General features: G+C 34.7%; 4 protein-coding genes and 1 pseudogene across 5 annotated transcripts; 1 reads left to right on the top strand and 4 right to left on the bottom strand.

Annotated features, from left to right (window-relative positions):
- The first annotated feature begins 1,138 nt into the window (after positions 1-1,138).
- LOC7457752 (glutaredoxin-C1) lies at positions 1,139-2,261 on the top strand. The gene is made up of 4 exons (XM_002322136.3): positions 1,139-1,406; positions 1,609-1,697; positions 1,821-1,919; positions 2,043-2,261. The coding sequence occupies exons 1-4, from the start codon at positions 1,300-1,302 to the stop codon at positions 2,126-2,128; spliced, it is 381 nt and encodes a 126-aa protein (XP_002322172.1). The 5' UTR covers positions 1,139-1,299; the 3' UTR covers positions 2,129-2,261.
- Positions 1,606-6,946, bottom strand: LOC18105841 (anthranilate phosphoribosyltransferase, chloroplastic-like; annotated as a pseudogene).
- Positions 4,900-5,826, bottom strand: LOC127903932 (anthranilate phosphoribosyltransferase, chloroplastic-like). The gene is made up of 4 exons (XM_052447678.1): positions 5,587-5,826; positions 5,317-5,490; positions 5,011-5,130; positions 4,900-4,911 (listed from the first exon to the last, which is right to left on the bottom strand). Exons 1-4 carry the CDS (start codon positions 5,824-5,826, stop codon positions 4,900-4,902), a joined length of 546 nt encoding a protein of 181 aa, XP_052303638.1.
- Positions 6,947-8,373: 1,427 nt separating the features above from the next.
- LOC7457750 (uncharacterized) lies at positions 8,374-10,872 on the bottom strand. The gene is made up of 3 exons (XM_002321575.4): positions 9,848-10,872; positions 9,553-9,606; positions 8,374-8,733 (listed from the first exon to the last, which is right to left on the bottom strand). The coding sequence occupies exons 1-3, from the start codon at positions 10,662-10,664 to the stop codon at positions 8,702-8,704; spliced, it is 903 nt and encodes a 300-aa protein (XP_002321611.1). The 5' UTR covers positions 10,665-10,872; the 3' UTR covers positions 8,374-8,701.
- Positions 10,873-14,635: 3,763 nt separating this feature from the next.
- LOC7457749 (uncharacterized) lies at positions 14,636-17,435 on the bottom strand. 2 transcript variants are annotated; one of them, XM_024586238.2, is made up of 5 exons: positions 17,190-17,435; positions 16,815-16,922; positions 15,663-15,918; positions 15,382-15,459; positions 14,636-15,038 (listed from the first exon to the last, which is right to left on the bottom strand). In XM_024586238.2, exons 1-5 carry the CDS (start codon positions 17,217-17,219, stop codon positions 14,914-14,916), a joined length of 597 nt encoding a protein of 198 aa, XP_024442006.1. In that variant the 5' UTR covers positions 17,220-17,435; the 3' UTR covers positions 14,636-14,913. The 2 variants fall into 2 exon arrangements, with proteins under 2 accessions (XP_024442006.1, XP_002321610.1); XM_002321574.4 differs by having other exon boundaries at positions 16,815-16,919; positions 17,190-17,432.
- Between the last annotated feature and the right edge of the window lie 1,396 nt (positions 17,436-18,831).

Below are 18,831 nucleotides of genomic sequence, written 5' to 3'. Positions count from 1 at the left end.
AAATAAAAAGTAAGGTTGAAAAAATCTAAAATTAATTAGCTGGATCAGTTTAATAATAATATATTTTTTAATAGCTGGATATTTTTTAGGTTAAAATTTTTCATTTAATTCAATCCGTAGCATTGCACAGGATAGAAAACTAGCAATCACTACATAACTGTAGAAAAGGCATAACATTTTGTTGCTTTTTTTTTTTTTTTTCATTTTCTTATCATTATTCTGAAACTGCTTTTTTATAGGGGTGATCATTTTTTATTCGGTTTGGTTTTTATCAAAAAAAATAACCAAACCAAAATTTTTGAAAAAAAAAACCGAAACCGAACCGAAACCGGGTCAAACCGACCGGTTTCGGTTCGGTTCGGTTTTTTAGGGCAAAAACCGGTTTGGCTCGGTTTTCTCGGTTTTGGCTCGGTTTTTTCCGGTTTGGCTCGGTTTTTTTGGTTTGGCTCGGTTTTTTTTCTGATTTTTTGTCGGTTTCGGTTCGGTTTTTTCGGTTTTTTGTTTATAAAACCAAAACCGAACCGAACCGGCCGGTTTTTTTAAAAATTTAATCGGTTTAATCGGTTTTTTTTTTCGGTTCGGTTTTTTCGGTTATTTTTTTTCTGGTTTTCTCGATTTAATCGGTTTTCTGGTTTTTTTTGTTTATCCCTACTTTCTTGATTGACTTTTTTATTTATTTTTTCTAAAGAGAGGATCAATACAAGCAAAAGCAAAAGCTTGGTTGATCTCTCTTACACCTATCTCTCTACGTGCTTTGTGCTTTGATTGTAAGATATTATTTGTTTTTTTTTTTTTTTTTTTGTTGAAAAATCATGATTTTAAAATGTTTTAATTTATTTTTAATTTTTAATATATTTTAAATTATTTTAATGTGATGATATAAAAAAAATTTAAAAATATATTTTAATATGTTTTAAAGTAAAAATTACTTTAAAAAATAATTTTTATTACATTATTAAACCGTCATTATATTTTTGAAAAACATTAATATTTTTTAATTATTTTTTTATATTTTTTAATTATTTTAATATATTAATATCAAAATTAAATTTTTTAAAATAAAAAATATTTTAATATATTTTAAAATAAAAATACAATTTAAAAACAACCAATATCAATATGAATATACAATACGGGCTCTGAATATGACGATAAGCAAAGGTGTAGTTAAGACGAGCTCAAGCCACCTGTGAGTTGTGTTTATCGCTTGCCAATTCCACCTGTTCTCTTCTCGGTTGCTTTTTGGCGTTTTCTCTTTGCTTTCTCCTATATAACAAAACCAGATCACCAATACAGAAAATGGGTTCGCTGTTAAGTTCTTCAATCAAGATGAGCAAGCAAGAACTTGATGCTGCGCTTAAAAAGGCCATGGAACTCGCCTCCTCTGCTCCTGTCGTTGTTTTCAGGTTTTATTACCCTCAAAATTTACAATTACAGGGTTCTTTGTTTATATTTCTTTATGATTAGTATCCCAATTAAGCTGTAATTTATAAGATACTGCTGTTATTATTGTTTCAGTTATGTATTTTTCTTTCTGGGTTTATTTGTTTTTGTATTATGATTTGGGAGATTAGATTCAAGTCTTGAGTTTTATTTTTCTTCACGCAGCAAAACCTACTGTGGCTATTGCAATAGGGTGAAGCAGCTGCTGACACAGGTAGGAGCAACTTACAAAGTCGTTGAGCTGGATGAGATAAGTAAGATTACTATACCTTTCTTGGTTGATCCTTTGTTCCAGTTGGTATTTGTGTTTTGATGAAATTGTTAGTTTTCATAACGATTTACAGCATATAAAAAAATAGTCTTTCAATGTTTTGAAGGTGATGGATCTCAACTTCAATCAGCACTAGCACAGTGGACTGGGCGAGGGACAGTGCCTAATGTGTTCATCGGAGGGAAAAACATTGGTGGTTGCGACAGTAAGCTCCGTCATCTTCTTTTTATTGCTTGCTTCTCTAACTTTCATGGCCCCTGTTGATATGACATACAAATTTATCAACGATTACATCTTTTTCAATGTACGTCCACTTTTGTTGCTGCAGCCGTTGTGGAGAAGCACCAACGCAACGAACTCTTGCCTCTTCTCCAAGATGCTGCTGCCACAGCTAAAAACTCTGCCCAGCTTTGATTATACATCGAAGACTTGATGAATCTTGTACTAAAAGTTGAAAAAATGTTTCCCGTATTACCAATGTACCTGAATTCCAATCGTGCACCAAACTAAACGAGGTGTTAACATCAATAATGTTGGTATTTTTATCTGTTGTGATGCTTTTTTTTCTTTCTTGCTATATTTTGATTTCTCCAGCTCCTGAGTTTGTAGTTCCTCTTGGCCCGAAACCTACCTTTTGGATGTGTGCTATGGATGGTAGCATTAAACAAAAACCTACCAGTCAAAGAAATTTCGATGAAAATTCATGAGAACTTTGTCATGCAGCCAGACAACCTTGCCATTAATGTTCAGAAACAACTTGCCAAAATAAATCCACACATTGACCAACAAATGGATTCAGTTATCTGACTAATTCAAGTCATACAGGAACTCTTTGACAATTTCCAAAAGAATAAAAAAACAAAAGCTATCATTTAAATTGATGGAGTATAATCTCAGCATGTTTGAATTTTCCTTGTGCTATAATACAACACATAGTAACAAGCCATCTAAAATTTGGCTGTGTAAAAACTTTTGCACGGAGGGGAATCACAAAGATATTTCTTTTGTTCACTGTAGAATTGCCAGTGGGGTGCCTGTATCAAGGTTTTTTTTTCTGATCTTCAAAATGTTTAAGCTTCGGTAAAAATTTCAGGCGACCTTAGCAACAGAATCTTCTTTCAATTTCTGTAGTTGTCAACCAGAGTAGATATGAGAATTGGCAAAAGTTAAATTCTAAAATTCCCACCAATTTAAAACCAAGTCCCACTTACATTAGAAGTCTCTATCCATAAATTAAGCGTGACAAGAGCTTTTCCTGATAATTGCGTCTCTCGAGCCAAAACCACTCCCTCTGCTAAACTATTTGTACGGCCACTGACAAAGAGTGCAGCTGCTGCATTTAGGATCTGAAAGATTATTCTTGCACTGGAACTCTGTTCACAAGTACTGGTTCTTTCTACGCACAGGCACATATGCAAAGAACTAAAGAACTGTCACTTGAAATAAAACGCTCTGTCAAAGAAACTCACAATGGCATCAGCAATGGCACCTTTCTCACCTGACAATACACGTCTTAAACTTTCTGCATTATAATCAGGGCCTCCGCCTCGCAAGTCATGTAATGTACAGCGTGGAATGCCAAAGTCCACTATCAAATGCACTTCATATCAGCGATTTAAGTAATCATAGACATCTGAGGAAACTCATTAATATAAAGTAACAAACACGCAGTCACTTTCCTGTAAAAGAGAAAGAACAAAATACAAGTGTGTGATGAGCTCACGTGGATCAAATGAAAATTTTGATATCTTTCGGGGTTGACTTCATACACTACTCCAGGTCCTGTATTCCGATCATTGTCAGAAGATGAGATCTAAACATGCAAATGTAGGATAACCAAAAGATAACAGCTAAAGAAAGCTAAATCCAGCTATATCTTCCTCTCTGGCATAATGGTACTTACTTTTAAGGAAGAAATCTTACCAAGGGGACTCATTTCATCCAAGCCCTCTGAATGAACAACCAATGCTCTCTTCATGCCAAAGCTTTGCAATGCTTTAGCCATTTTCAGCACCTACCCAAGAAACATAAATAATGCATATCAGAGATGAATTTTATGTGAGAATTTAAGCTACAGCCCAAGCAAGCCCCCATTCCACAATTAAGATATCTCATGTGTTCATATGGATATCAATGTAGCATGAGAGAGAGAGCATTGCAGTTAATAAAGCAACATTAAGATATCTCAAATTTTATGCTTGATGAGTTACAGTTGACATAGTAATCCAACATGACTGGCATCACAGAAACTTTCCGGAATTTAAGAAAAATAAAACATTACACTATTAAGAAAAGATGCAATGTTTTCATGCCGATCCTTTTCCTTTTCTTTTTCTTTTTTTTTTCCTTATAAATGAATAACAAAAGAACAAAATCATCTTAATGATGCTATATGGTCCATGACATCTCTAATGAATGAGGTGGTGCAAAAGATGGACATGGCATACAAGAAAGAACAAAGAGAGTGAAGAAACGGTTGAAGCAGGTCAGGAAGTGTGTTAGCAGAGAGATAACACAACAGTCTACTAATCCCACTACACGCATAGCTGATAATATTACATGGATTTGGAATGGTTAATTTTTCAGGAAAGAGCTGATTGTTACTTCTGGAGCCGAATGAAGCCCAAATGAAGAAAACTCTTCCAAAATTCCAGAGTTCAACAAACCAATTGTACACAAATGAGTTTCTTCGGAAAAGAGCATGGATTATGCCCTCAAGTGAGTTAGACCTAGAATTCAAATATCAAAAGGAAACGAGTCAACCCCATTAAAGCTTTGATGTACTAAAGAATACACCTTGGATCAACGGGCAACTTATAGGTTTTGGTAGCCCTACTACCAAGTAAATGCTGCCTGGTTAACAACTTTACCAACGATCAAGTGGGGAATGGAGGAAAGGAGCAGCACGATTATAAAAATATGGCAACCACAAGCTTGATAGAGCTCTGTACAAGTTATATTATTTTTATAGCATTTGACCAGTGTTCTTTAAAGGCCACTTTTATGCCCACAGCCACATCAAAGACACATGAAAAACCATACTGGTAGAAAACAAACAGGCTATACTAGAACCAACTGCAGCCATTAATGACTTCTATTCATGATGAACCTACCTCTGGGTCCAAGTCCATTACTACCCCAAGTTCTTCCAATACATCAGCACTTCCACATGCTGAAGAACTTGATCAATTCCCTTGCTGCAAAGCAAACAATAACATTTAGCACATTACATGCAACCAACCATATGACATAATCCTCAAATTTTACGCATTATTTTGAGGAAAATAAATTCTGACCTTGGCTACTTTAGCACCGCAAGCAGCAGCAAGTATTGATGCTCCTGTAAAAATGTGAACGGTGTTTGCACCATCACCGCCCGTTCCAACAATATCCACGACATGAGCTAACCCTTCCACCTTCTAGCATTCTTAAACATTGCCCTTGCCAATCCAACAATCTAATAGCATAACAACACAATAATTACTTTCATTTCATCACAACAGCAAATTGTGTCAGAAGTAGCACTTTCCACAGCAATAGTTACTGTGTCACATTAAATCCCTACCTTTTAAAGGAGAGACGCTTGGAATATACTTGCCTACTTGTAAAAGCAATAAATGCACTAAACTTAACTCTTCAAAAGTCTCTCCCTTGGCTCTCAGCAGTACCAAGAAAGCAATGATCACGGCCTCACTAGCATCATCGAGTAAATAATCTAATGATGCTTCAGCCTCAGATTCTGACAAATCCACCTTAATAATCAAGGATTCAATCAACTGCCAAAAAAAAAAGAATCACAAAAATAAATTAAAAATAACTAAACAAAAAGTATAACACCCATATATTTAAAAAAATGAATGCGAGAGACAGACCTCATTGAATGCAGGTATTGTAGAAGCTGATGTCCTAGAAATAGTAGACAGTAAAGCAGAGACCAGAGTCGTACCTTTTCTGCTTGTACCTCCACTTACATTTCTGATTATGTTTCTTTGCTTCAGGTAGCAACTCGGTCGAGTCCAGAAGCAGCAATTTTTGTCTTCAAAATCACGAATTGGCGATTTGGGTCGCTGAGATATCATAGAAAGAGAAGTTGCAGATAGACTGGCTGCCATTGTTGCCACTAAAAACCAAAATAACAAACACCCAATTCGTCAAGAACAATAAAAACAAGAGCTCAAGGCTTAAAATCGAGAAAAGGTAAGGTAAGGTCTTTGGATTGGAATTTGGGGTTTTACCGTGGTTTTATAAAGGGAAAGGTCGTTCTTTTCCCAAGATTAAGCTTTGACTTGTGTGGAGAGATTGAATGAACTCTTCTTACCTTAGACCAGGAGAAATTGTTGAATAAAAAAGACTCTTTCTTTTTCTTTTTTATTATTGCAATAAGCAGATTGACAAACACTTGAACTGAATGCAGCACAAAGGGAGAGCAGAGGTTTCAGGCTTGGACAAGAACCGGATGTTTTTTTTAAAAAAAAAATTTGGCATGAGAAGGGATTTGTTTGAATTGGATTGAAGTAGAGATATATTAGGTGGTTGTTTTCTGGGTTTGATGACTGAAATATTGGTGGCCGCCAAACTCCAAACAGCATTCAGTTTCACCACCAGCACAACACATCCTATATTAGGCAATACATTCAGTTTCAAACCTCATAGAAAGATATGAACAAGGAGATTAATTAAAAAAAAACATTTTTGGCTAAATTAATGCTCGCCAGTTAATTAAATTAGGAAACCAAGCACATCAAAGGTAAGGGATTGCGGTGTTTCCATTTTTTATTTAATTGTTTTATATTTTTATATTTTAATTTTAAAAATAATTTTTTAAAAATAAAAAATATTATTTTAATATATGCTGTGTAGTGTTGACATCTCATAAATAATCCTAAAGGTTTGTGGAGTAAAGTGCCTAAGGGGTTTATTTCCACAGAAATTTTTAAAGCAATTCTTGAATTCCTGATATAGCTACTGAGCATAATTTTTTGCAGCCCCACCTCCACCAGCAGCCTCGATCAACACACAGCAGCCCCGACAACCACCCCATGATCTCCTTTTTTTTCTTTTGTCGATAACACAACCGCCCCAACAATCACAGATCTTGACCTTGTGATATGCACAAATTGGGTTATTTCTTTGTATATGATAAAGTGTAAGAGAAAAAGCTTTCAAAGAACGAGTTGTGCCTATTGCTTTTTATTTTACATGCAACTTTCTCTCGGGTTTGAACGAGCTAACATAAAGAAAACAGAGAAAGGAAATCCAGATTTAGCTGAAAGGAATAGTAGTGTGATTAAAAAAAACAGTTATTTTTCATATATATTATACATGATAGTAGTTTAATTTTTTTATCCGAAATAAAAATTTGCTTTAATCTAAGATATAAACTATAATTTAAAAAAATAAAGATAAAATAAAAAAATGACTAAAATCAGTATAATTTTCCAATATATGTTTATTATATGTTGGTGTGTGTATATCCATATCATATAAGTGTAAACATCCAAATGTGAATCACCAACGATTTACTATAAAACTATTAATTTCGAGCTGAATATTTTTGTATAGTTTTTCATATATTATTTGAATGAATATTTTCATGTAATCCCATGAAATTATTATAGGTTACTTCACCATATAATTTATCACACAATTTAATAAATATAATTCAAGTAATTTTATTGGATAATTTACACGGCAAATAAAGTTCCACCCTCTAAACCAGTAAAACTCATCTATTATTATTTCACAATAATCTTTCCCTAATCATGATGCTATGAATAGTTGTGCCACCCCACCCTTTCTCTGGCTTTTCTCATTGGAAAAATAAAAATAATCTATATAACTACTTTATATATATATATATATATATATATATATATATATATATATATATATAAAGTCAAGGACCAGTGAGGGGGTGGGACCAAAGAAGAAAACATAAATCATCTTTTTTTTCTTCACATAAAATCTTTTATTTGGAGTGATTATTTTTCATTCAGTTTAATTTTTATCATAAAAAAATAACCAGGTTGGTTTTAAAAAAAAACAAAATTGATTCAAACTAACAGGTTTTGATTCGATTACTTTAGAACAAAAACTAATTTACATCGGTAATTTTTGTTTGGCTTAGTTTTTTTTTATTTTTTCAGTTCGGGTTTGGTTCGGTTTTTTTTGTTTGGGTTCGGTTCGGTTCGGTTTTTTGATTTCAGGCTTATAAAACCAAACCGATTGGTTTTTTAAAAATTTTAATCGGTTTTTTTTACGGTTCGGCTTTTTCAGTTATTTTTTTCTAGTTTTCTCGGTTTAATCGGTTTTTCAATTTTTTTCCCACCCTTACTTACATCTTAACAAAAATAAAAAATCAAATTAATTAAAGCTTTGAGTTTTTGTTTAACAGATAACCCTAACCACAAAAATACAAGAGCAGTCCGATACCAGAAAAAACAAAAAAAAAAACCCAGATATTCGATGAGGTTTTTATAGAATTCATCGTAATGCATGTTAGCTAGGGGAAAATAGGAAATTGGATCATCAATCATGTTTCATGCTTTGCAGGTCCTTCTCTCTTCTTTCTTTTTCCCAGCCACTCATTAGAAGCACACAAGGTACAGGTTCAAGAATTACACATTAATCCATGCTAATAAATCTAAATTTTCTTTGAATAAAAAAAAAGTAAAATAAAATCTAGCATTCATGACAACGGCAAAGAAAAAAACCTCCAAAATGAAAGTACTGTTGGCAATGTAAGCACATAGACTTCTAGATTAATGCTTACATTTCCCTCTTTACAGCAAAACCAAAAAAAAATGAAGTGTTGGTAATGCAAAGATCAACCAATATTTGATAATAACATGGATATTTGAAAAATGAGCTAGCTAGCTCCATCTCTCTCCTTCTCTCAATGCATTCATATATAGTGATCACGTCATTTACAAACACTTCAGATATTGGTGTGGGATCGCACGTCCCTTCAACTGTGATTGTCAGTCATCATATCCATGCTAATATACTGAAAGAAATTGCTGCAGATGATTAAGAAACAACAGTAAAGTAAGTAAATTGGCATATACTCTCCTCAAAGAAAATGCATCATGGTCATTAATTCTTGTATGTTTTCTTGGGCCATGGAATGCTTTCGAATTGAATAAGAGATTAGGAGTGTTCTTAAACACCATTGTGCTGATGATGAAGAAATCAAATAAGCTTGCGGTACCCTTCACCAAATCGTCAATTGTCATGGCATGGATATTATACGGGAACTCATGGGAACTTTTCCTTGTTCTTGAGGTGAGCTAGTGGACAATAGACTCCTGGTTTGAGCTGTAGTCAAGAATTATTAATTCTGGGCAGTAAGCCACATGCCCAGTTAAGCAAATAGGCTTAAGAATGCATGAACTTCACTTTTTTTTCCTATGATTGAGAGAAATACTAGCTACCGCTCTATAGTAGTACTCTATACCAATACTCGAATATCTTTTCTGTTTTTCATCATTAATTTGGGGTGGAGGTAGGGACGAACGAGGCTTATGCTGGGAAGAGTAAGAACTTACTGGCATTTTTACTCTATATCAATAATTGAATATCTTTTCTATACTCGAGACTCGTGCTTAAAGCACAAGGACTCAGAAGTCAGAACCAGTGGCGGATAATAGTAAAATCTTTTAGGATGGCCGAGAGAGCCAAGTCTCATTCGCACAAAGAGATTCAAAAAGAACTTGAGGGGCTAGATATACATGAAACTCTAAAGAAGTATGGGGTGGCCAACTCCCCATGTAGGCTCGCCAGTGTCAAAACACTGAGTAGGTGAAAAAAGACATTAATAATGGAGTTGAAACGGGTACCTGTTAGTACTGTCACCAACCCGTGCCCTCTTCTTCTATCTGTTGCCGAGGTAACTGCACGTTTAAATGTCCATTACTTGCTTAGACAGAGAGTGCAGCATCACAAAGATAAAATGGTATCATCAACCATGAAATGCAAGCGATGAGTTCTAAAGATGGTGATGGAGGGGGGAAAGTGCCGATGAGGCGCATTAGAGGTTCCCATGTAGGGAGGACGTACGGGTAAAATGGTACCAGCTTGTACGCATAGCTTGAACTGAATGCTAAAGGAAAACTTGCAGAGTTATGTCCTTACCTGAGTCACAATTTGACGTGGAATTCATGTCTCCACACATGCACAGCTGCCTAATCCCATTAGAGCCATACCCGCATGTTCCACCAGTTGCCTCGCAGGCTCTACAGAACTCGTTCCCTTGAACAGAATATTTCACTCGGATCCCAAAAGACCATTCACTAGGCCCATCAACCCTTAATGGTGCAAGGCTATAAGCACTACTATAACCTTCACAATCAAGTTTACTGAGATTTATAGCCCTAATAGCCTCAAATGCCACCGCACAACATTCTGGGGGACCTGACCCGAACATCGAGCCCATTTGTCCACGGCCCGCTAGACTCCATGCTGGGCACCCATAGTACTCTTCGCAGCCCATACCCGAAACGTTTCGACAAGGCAGGTGCTTCCCGGGGAATCCTTGGAACAGTGATGATTGAGCGGAGCAACCTATTAGCATGAACACGTTATCAGCGGTCGGGTTGAAGTATGGAGACCGCCATTGCTCGACTGCGAAACCATTACCCTTGCCACCTAGCACAAGGGTGTCACAGGTTGACAAGTGAGGCTCGTGGATTGTGACAGATTGGTATGCATAGTCTATTTCTAGCACTCGGTATGATCCTGAGCTTATATGAAACATCAGTACATCATTCATGCAAAATAAGAGGTCCCTGAAACCTGGATGGCCACAGCCATATTGGAGTGCAAAAGGGTAATCAATAGTTATGTTACCGCAATAAGATCGGCAAGGGTTATTGACATGCACATTACTGGCAAAACTCAGAGGGACTAAAGATGAAAGAATTGAAAGGATGATTAAGAAGAGCGTGCTCATGTTTGTGATCGGTGATATTTCAAGAAGGGAAAGGTGGAGACGTGACAAAGAGAACAGAGGGTTAGTGTCTTGTGGGGGGGAGGAGGAGGATAGTGAAGGAGATCAAGTAATGATACTTCGCTTGGATAGCTGAGGAAATGTCTGGTGTTGTGGGGGTGATCTTGGTGGGTTGCTTTATTCACATGTAGTGTCCAGGAATCTTATGTGATGTATTGTTTAAGGGTTATTTGTTATCTTTTTGAAGGAATTGGTTCCAAGGCCCCGGCTGCCTTTTTCATGGTCTGCTAGCTTTAGTTTGCTTTATGGACTGCGGAGTGAATAAATACTGTCTGGACCGAATGATTTTGCTGGGTTTGCTTTATGATCATGTAGACATTGATATCAAGCTTGTCTATGACTATAATGGTGGGACTAGAAATGATTTATTTGCATGACATAAGGCATGGCAGGGTTTTTTCGGTTATGCTGATGATTCCTGGGAATCTGTAGTTTGTGATTTTATGTGAGTGAGGGTGATCTACGATACGATTTGACTTGGTCATCAATCTTTTCGCTCAATAAAATCACACATTGCACTTTAATAATATAAAGGGTAATAAAGATTTCCATTACTCTATTAGTATTAGTATTCTATCTTGCATATCAAGATATTCTATTCAAATAAATTCAAGATTCGAACTCATTATATCAATCAAATAAAAAATTACCAAATTAAATGCACACATATCTCATAACTAGAATTCATATTCAACAATAATTATGCTTTTATATATATATATATTAAGAAGCATGATCTATTTCATACTAATAATTTAAATATTTATACTATTTTTTATGTATATGAAATATTAATTCACTAACCTGATTTAAAAGTGAAAAGAACATAAAAGCATATATTAAAAGAAATCTTACTGATGTTCTACAGGTAAAATATCAGGATTATCTAAATACAAAATAATATACTTAACTTAGAATGTAACTCATAACCTTATACGTTTAGGAACCAAAAAGTAATTACAAAAGCGAAACAGATCTACTGAATCGATTCCAAACATAACCTAAATTGATCGAACCTAAAAGAATTGATTATACCCTACTGCATAATCAACCGATCTACCAGTTCAACCCAATTGGTAGACTGAAATCCACACCCAACTAGTCTACTGATTCAACCCAACCAGTCTACCGAAATCCAACAGACAACCGGTCTACTGGTTCAATCCAACCGGTTGATTGGGAATTCCAGACCAATTTCATCTAAAATGGCATATCCAAAACGTAATTATAAAAGCAAAACGGATCTACTTGATCGATTCCAAACATAGCCCAAACTAAACAAACCTAAAAGAAATGATTATACACATTTAAACTTCGATCTTAATTCATCCAACAGCCAACCTGTTCAACCCAATCAGCCTATCAAAATACAACAGCCAACCAATCTATCGGCTCAACCCAACTAGTCGACCGGTTGGTTAGAAATTCCTAACTAGTTTCACCTAAAACGACATATCTAAATTTCAACCCAAAACCTCAAAAAACCCAAATATAATCAACTTATAACAATTCAACCACTCACACTATAACTAATTTGTCCACCACAAAATAACAAATTCATCAATTAATCTCTAAAAATACAACTTCAAAACCTAAACCTTAACAAATCCAAAATCAAAGCTAAAAACTACAATCATACGCATTTAAACTTAAACCTTACCTTTAACACTTAAATCTCTCTTTCTTCCTTTCATATTTATTAATTCTCTTGTGCAATTACCTCATGTCACTCATTCATTTATACCTCAAATCTAATCCTTTAAAGGTATTGTTGCCATTTCCTATTAATTTTCTTTTTTATTTTCAAAACATCACACCAATATTTAGAACATGCATTAGAATTCTATATATGTCAATCATAGTGTCTTATTCGACTATTTTAATCTGGTTTTTACATACAGTAAGCTATAGCAGCGTTCTCGCTAGCAGACCAATTGGTCCAGCAAGCTGCAAAAACATCCATGTTGATTAGAAATTGTTTTGACTTCAAAAATAACAAGTAAAATCATGGGTGTTTGAGCAATCTACAGGACAGGAGCAGTTTTTACGGCTGAGAATTTTCTCACCTTGCTTCCTGACAATGCTGTTGCGTCTGTATGAATAAATTGTTCTGTATTCTCCATTCATTCTATTGAGCAACGCTTATCATGTATTCTCCATCAAACTTACCAACGACAATTTCGAAATTGTTCTGGCGATGCCAGATGAAACTCTTCCTACTTGGGCAAGGAGTGCTTGGGTTTATTGATGGCACTAAGTCGTGTTCCCCCATGCTGCTTCCAGGATCAAGCGGTGGATAAGCACAAGAAAAACTAGCATGCCATGCTTGGATTCAACAAGATCAACTTATCATGAGTACATTGATCTCCTCCCTTCCAATGATGTGTTGCCGTTGATCATAGACTGCAATCCCTTCCAATCCGCCTATGAACTCTAATGGCAATTGAGCAGCAACTCTTTGGAGATTACAACAATTGTTAATCATGAGGACGAATTTGCCTCTATGTTAATTGAAGGTAACTCATTGTTGGGGCAGTTAGGTTCCTCCTGCTTCCACTTCAGAACCTCTTTCGCATATATAAGAGCTTAATCAACATTGTCAGGCTCCAAATCAGTAGCTAGTGTAGCATACAACTTCCTGTGAGTACGAGAATTGAACAATCTCTTCAACTTTACTGCAATAAAGGATTGGTGCTCTGCCGCTGTTGGCATGCCAAATGGTGGCAAAACAAAACCTGTAGTGTGGAAAGAGCATTGCTGCAGGTACCCCTTTCAATCTGAGAAGGTTGTGCTTGAACAATAGTAGTTAGGTTCTGAGTATTTTATTGAAGCTGAACCATTGTATGTGCATCCACATTACCTATATTCCCTTAATAACTTTGATCTTAATTCATCTCTTGAAGATTTTATTTGGTCTTTGCCCTTACGATAGATCATAACCATATGTTGCAGGGCCTAAGACTGTCTGCCTCTTCCATGCTTCTTGCTTCTGCAGTTGATTTTATTGTTGTAGGAGGGCGATATTTCCATGTATGCTTTGACCCTGTCTATCAAATGCTCATTTTCATTGGTAGGTGAAAAAACCAGTGCTCTCAAAGGCCTTATCTAGCTGATTGCTGCATATGGCTTTCACCACCATGAAAGAAAGACCAGGTGATAATTTTAAGGCATCCAGTAGAAAGTTGCTGATTTCTTAGTGTTTTCTCTCATCTCATCTAGTTTTTGCCTGGATGGTCTATCTTTCCTTTCTCATTAACCATTAATTTGATGATCACAGCTGCATCAAAGGATGGCAGAGAAGGATGAGACAACACAACACTATTGAAAGTTTAGGGCAGCCATATGGAGAGGAGAAAAAAGAGAGGAGCGCCATCTTACAGCATTTTGAAATGTCCACTCATTTCATCCTCTTAACATGCATTAAAGGAGCAGCGAAGGAAAAACCATGTCAGAAGAACAGGAAAGGTTTGGGAATACAACACCAAAGAAGCTCGGTGGGAAATGGGAAGTTGGCAAATATGGGCTATGATCAACATTTAGCACATTATTTTTTTTCATTTTATTCTTTCATGGGCTACTTCTAATCAAAAGTTAAAAGCAGGGATGAATGATGTAGAAACACTTTCTTAGGTTAACAAACTGGGGCAAAGAGGTCTACTGAAACAACGTGCGTGAACAAGACTGATACGTTCATTCTTATTGTGACCAAGTTATCAGAATTCAACTCTGTATTCTTGACTCTTCAAGGCACCTTACCCGCTTGTTATTTTCATATTGTTGCTTCTGTATTTCTCTAGTTGCTCTTGAAGCCAGGTAGAGTTCCTCGGGAAGATATAAGAGAGTTGAAACAAAGATGACTAAATAGAATTCCGAGAAATATTCACTGGTATCAAGAAACTTGCTTGGTGCCTTCATAAAAAAATTAGAATCTCCAGCTTTGATGATGCATTTATATCAGCAGAATCCAAGGATAGTTCAGAAGTAAAATAAAAATGAAGTCAATCTAATTTCCTAAGCAATTGAAAAAACAAAATAAAAAAGATCTCGAAAAAGAGACCTCCAAACATCTCTCATATATACATAGTGATTGAGCATTACTTTATTTTAAAGGGTGGCCACAAGATCAGGGAACTAGGCACACGGCAAAAGCTTTCCTGTAAATCTACATGGGAAATGAGAAATCTAGAAACCTTCAGATTTTTTTTTTCAAGTTTCCTTCAAGCCTCTCAATTGTAGCCCCAACACCACTTTTTGCTTCTCCCCTCTCCCCCGAGCTTCCTTCATTTGCTTTCTCTACAAGCTTCAAATGAATCCACCCTGTTGCAAAATGCAATGTTTGCATTAGAAACTTCCTTCTTCTCAATGAATTTTATTTGTCATTTTCTAGTTTCATTTTAACCCCAAGTTATCATTTCAGAGCATCAATGCTGCCTGCTCAAATAATGTTGCAATTACATAAAGAGGCCAAAGATTACAAGAACATTCTACAGAATTTTGGGATGGTTTTTTCTTCCATTGCAATTTCTTACGAGGAAAGGAAGTTGTAAAGATTCCATATCAAGTAAAACACATATCAGCAGTCATTTAAATTGAATTCATTTTATTTAACAAAAACCACATAGCAAGGGAAAATTTAAATACTTGAGATGTGATCGATTACCAAGAGGAAAACAGAATGCTGCTCCCATAAATAATCCAAGCAGCACATTCCTTGCACGCCACCGAAGAGAGCCAGGCACTAACATAGAAAGGTTACACAAAAGCATTAGTGTTAATACTCGTGGCTCCTAATTCAAACTCCATAAGGAGCTGAAATTGAAAAACACAAATTCTTTTCCCTGTACAGAACCATTAGGAAATTTAAATCAATTTAGTGAACTAATCCCACGAAAAGAAAAGGTAGGGCAAAACAATTCTCATGCATGAGATATGAATTATTACTAATTAAACCAAATGTTGCAGCAGTGGCAGATCCAGCTCCGACAACATTAAAAATACCATGCACCCCCAGTTTCTCAGCCAGTAGATTTTGTAATCCATAGAATTCAGCGGTGAACATTCCAAGTCGTACTCCGCCAACTATGGAACCGCGAGTCACTCGGATAAACCTTTTCTCCATAGCATCTCTCATTAATCTATGCTGTTCACGCTTATCTGGAGTGCTCCCAAGCTTTAACATCACTTCTGCATCCTTGCTCTGCCGAAATGACAAAAGTCCTGAGTTTCAGTACATGTGGTATATGTGAAAGATATGAAGACAACTAGAGAAAAGCTAATATATGGGGGGCAAAAAAACATCGACCTCTACAAATCCAAAAAAATCATAGAAGAAGAAGAAACATCAATAGGACACATTAAGAACAAACAGAATTATACAAGATAAAAAAAAAAAGGAAAAAAAAGAAGGCATTATGCTAGTGCAAAGGCAGCCAATTTTTACAATCAGAGGCAAAAGGTCTTTTTTCGATTAGTAGATGGTACAGAAGATCAAAATTATGGTACATCAGCATACATAATTTCAATATACAATATGCCAGTTACTTCATAAATATCCTCATGTCAAGTAAAATGCTATGAAAGAGGTTCCCATATGCCACGTACCCAGAGCATTGTAATCTCAAAAACATACTATAAGAAAATAGCTTTGAGCGAACCAAAATTATGGAAGACTGAGATTCAAAATATCTACATACAAAATATCATTTACTTCACATATATCACCATATCAAGTAAAATCCTATAAGAACACGCAAAGATTATGAGTATTATCACTTATAAGGCTATAAACCAACGCTTATGCATTACACTGGACGAAACTATCATCCATCCTCTTCAATTTCTGCTTAGAACGGAAACAGTGAATTCCTACCTCTTCCCTTCTCCCATACAGAAGCATATGTTGCTGATGGAACCCAATTGAACCCTTAAGTCTTAACATACCAAGGTAAAATTTCAAAGTCACAAACTCAAGATGATTTTTAATAAGCACACATGAAAATTCCAATACCCATTTTCTTTTTTATTTCACAGCTAATTCCTTTTAGAGCAAGAAAAGGCAATGAAAAAATGTGACAAATCTTAAAGAGAACAAACCACAGATGCAGCAGCCTCCTTGCTACCTCCATACAACATGCCTGCAAATACTCCAACCACAGTCGCCGTACCCCAGTTAACAGTTCCAGCCATTTTTGGAGCATACTGCTTTCCATAAAAATAAAAATCTCAAAATATCAGATTAACCACTAGATATAAATAATATATTCAAAACATTCATAGGTCTGAAGCTCTCTTCCAATAAAATTTTACCAAGAAAATTGAGAAGATGAATTAACCAGCTAGGGTTTCTAGGATATGAATTAACATCACATTTTCTTTAAAGGAATACACTTAACTTATACTCGAAAACAATTGACGATCTGAGATGTAGTATTCGATGAAAGAGAGGATTTTCAAAGAAAGAGATCTTACAGTGGAGACTGTTTCTTCAGTGCCTCCCATAAATAAAAATCTTCTTATTTATATTACTATTTTTTTTTCCTTGAGTTTCTTGGCAACCAAACAGAAGGTGATACTGATAAACAAATAAATAAATCAAAGCGTTATGGAAGGACCGCCGTAGGAGCAGCTCTCTCTCAGGCGGTAAAGTGAAGGGGATCGAGTTCAATTCTAAATGACCGTACTACCCTTACACCTTCCTACTTACAAATTCACTAATCCCATGGCCCGCGCCACGTGGTGTGCTTGAAAAAATGTTATCATTAAAAAAAAATATTAAGAGACCACAAGCCTATTTAAAAAAAAAATTAAAAATCAGGTCAAAAATTTAACTAGTCAAATAAATTTATTTACCTAACAATATTAAAAATGCCCAACTAAAATAATAATAATAATAATAAATTTATTTTTAATAAGTTAAAGAAATGAAGATTAAACCTCATTTATTTATCCATACTTTTTTTTTGTTATTCTAATGAAAAAACAATATTTTATCGAGCATTATTTTTTAAAATAAAAATCTTATCATTATTTGAAAAGCAAATTTCATTAAAAAATTGAAAAATCATGTCATGATATTTAAAAAGAATAATTAATCCAAGGAAATTATGCAAAACTTTATAATAAAAAATAACAAAATATAAATCTTATTTTCATTAAGTATTTATAATCACATATTAAAAAATAATTTGCTTCACGCATAATAATTTACAAAATGGTTGTTAATGTTACCATAAAAAAAACTACATAGAATAATATTTTATTCACACATAATACATAGAAAATCTTTGCTTTTCAGGAATAATAATTACCTCATTAATATTAATTATGATTCTCATGAGTTCCTCCTTGTTAGGTTTAAAATTCAGATCGAACTTGGATTGCTAAGATTGCTTAATACGTTTATAAATGAGCAAAGTTAAAAATTCTCTTTATTTTTTATATTATTATATACTAATAATTAATTGGGATATAAAATAGAATATAATAAAAGATAAATAAATAAATAAATATAAAACTTGTTTCTTCCCTATCATTATGAGTTTCATGATATATGTTTATCCATTTTGAGGGAGAATTATGATCTTTGTAATCTCAATTACATTCTATAATCATTCATTTCTTTTAATTTTCATGAATTAAATACCTTCAAAATTAAAATTTTAATTAGTATCCTTCATGTTTTTTTTTATATATATATATATAAGGGTGATGTTTGACCTACAACAACGAGCGGCAAAGAAACTACTATTATTTAGAACTGTGCATTGAATCAAAAAGTAATAAAGAGTTTTCATATTTGATAAAAAAACTTATTGAATATAATTTATTTTTTTTAGAAAACAAGCACGTTTAAGTGAAAATGCTTTAAGCTTGGCAGTATGTCAAGCCCTAATATGCTAGGTCTAACATTAACCAGATTTAGACGCGATTGGTTTTTATAGAATGCAAAGCCTTAAGCTTGCTGGGTTTAGCGCTAGGTAGATCCAGGCTTGATTCGGCTTGGCAGTGTATCGAATACTAGCAAAAAAATTTATATAAACATGATATATTTCACTCATAAAAAGTTTTTTGGGGCATCATCACACATATATAGTTGGACTTGCAATCGTAT

The sequence above is a fragment of the Populus trichocarpa genome, chromosome 15 (genome assembly GCF_000002775.5).
Source record: "Populus trichocarpa isolate Nisqually-1 chromosome 15, P.trichocarpa_v4.1, whole genome shotgun sequence".
Classification (NCBI taxonomy): domain Eukaryota; kingdom Viridiplantae; phylum Streptophyta; class Magnoliopsida; order Malpighiales; family Salicaceae; genus Populus; species Populus trichocarpa.
The sequence above is the reverse complement of the archived record's forward strand: the minus strand, read 5'-3'. Positions and strand labels throughout refer to the sequence as shown.

Bases quoted from the DNA above. Each gene is read 5' to 3' on its own strand.
- LOC7457749 (XM_024586238.2), bottom strand. From the start codon at position 17,219: ATGGGAGGCACTGAAGAAACAGTCTCCACT. The intron at 16,923-17,189 runs GTAAGATCTCTT...TTTTATGGAAAG, and splicing joins CTGAAGAAACAGTCTCCACT to CAGTATGCTCCAAAAATGGC. The intron at 15,039-15,381 runs GTAATCGATCAC...ATTTTGCAACAG, and splicing joins AGCATTCTGTTTTCCTCTTG to GGTGGATTCATTTGAAGCTT.
- LOC127903932 (XM_052447678.1), bottom strand. From the start codon at position 5,826: ATGGCAGCCAGTCTATCTGCAACTTCTCTTTCTATGATATCTCAGCGA. The intron at 5,491-5,586 runs GTCTGTCTCTCG...TTTTTTTGGCAG, and splicing joins CAATACCTGCATTCAATGAG to TTGATTGAATCCTTGATTAT. The intron at 5,131-5,316 runs GTAGGCAAGTAT...GAATGCTAGAAG, and splicing joins TGCATTTATTGCTTTTACAA to GTGGAAGGGTTAGCTCATGT.
- LOC7457750 (XM_002321575.4), bottom strand. From the start codon at position 10,664: ATGAGCACGCTCTTCTTAATCATCCTTTCAATTCTTTCATCTTTAGTC. The intron at 9,607-9,847 runs GTAAGGACATAA...TTAAACGTGCAG, and splicing joins CACGTCAAATTGTGACTCAG to TTACCTCGGCAACAGATAGA. The intron at 8,734-9,552 runs GTACCCGTTTCA...AATCATCTGCAG, and splicing joins GTTGGTGACAGTACTAACAG to CAATTTCTTTCAGTATATTA.
- LOC7457752 (XM_002322136.3), top strand. From the start codon at position 1,300: ATGGGTTCGCTGTTAAGTTCTTCAATCAAGATGAGCAAGCAAGAACTT. The intron at 1,698-1,820 runs GTAAGATTACTA...AATGTTTTGAAG, and splicing joins CGTTGAGCTGGATGAGATAA to GTGATGGATCTCAACTTCAA. The intron at 1,920-2,042 runs GTAAGCTCCGTC...TTGTTGCTGCAG, and splicing joins AAACATTGGTGGTTGCGACA to CCGTTGTGGAGAAGCACCAA.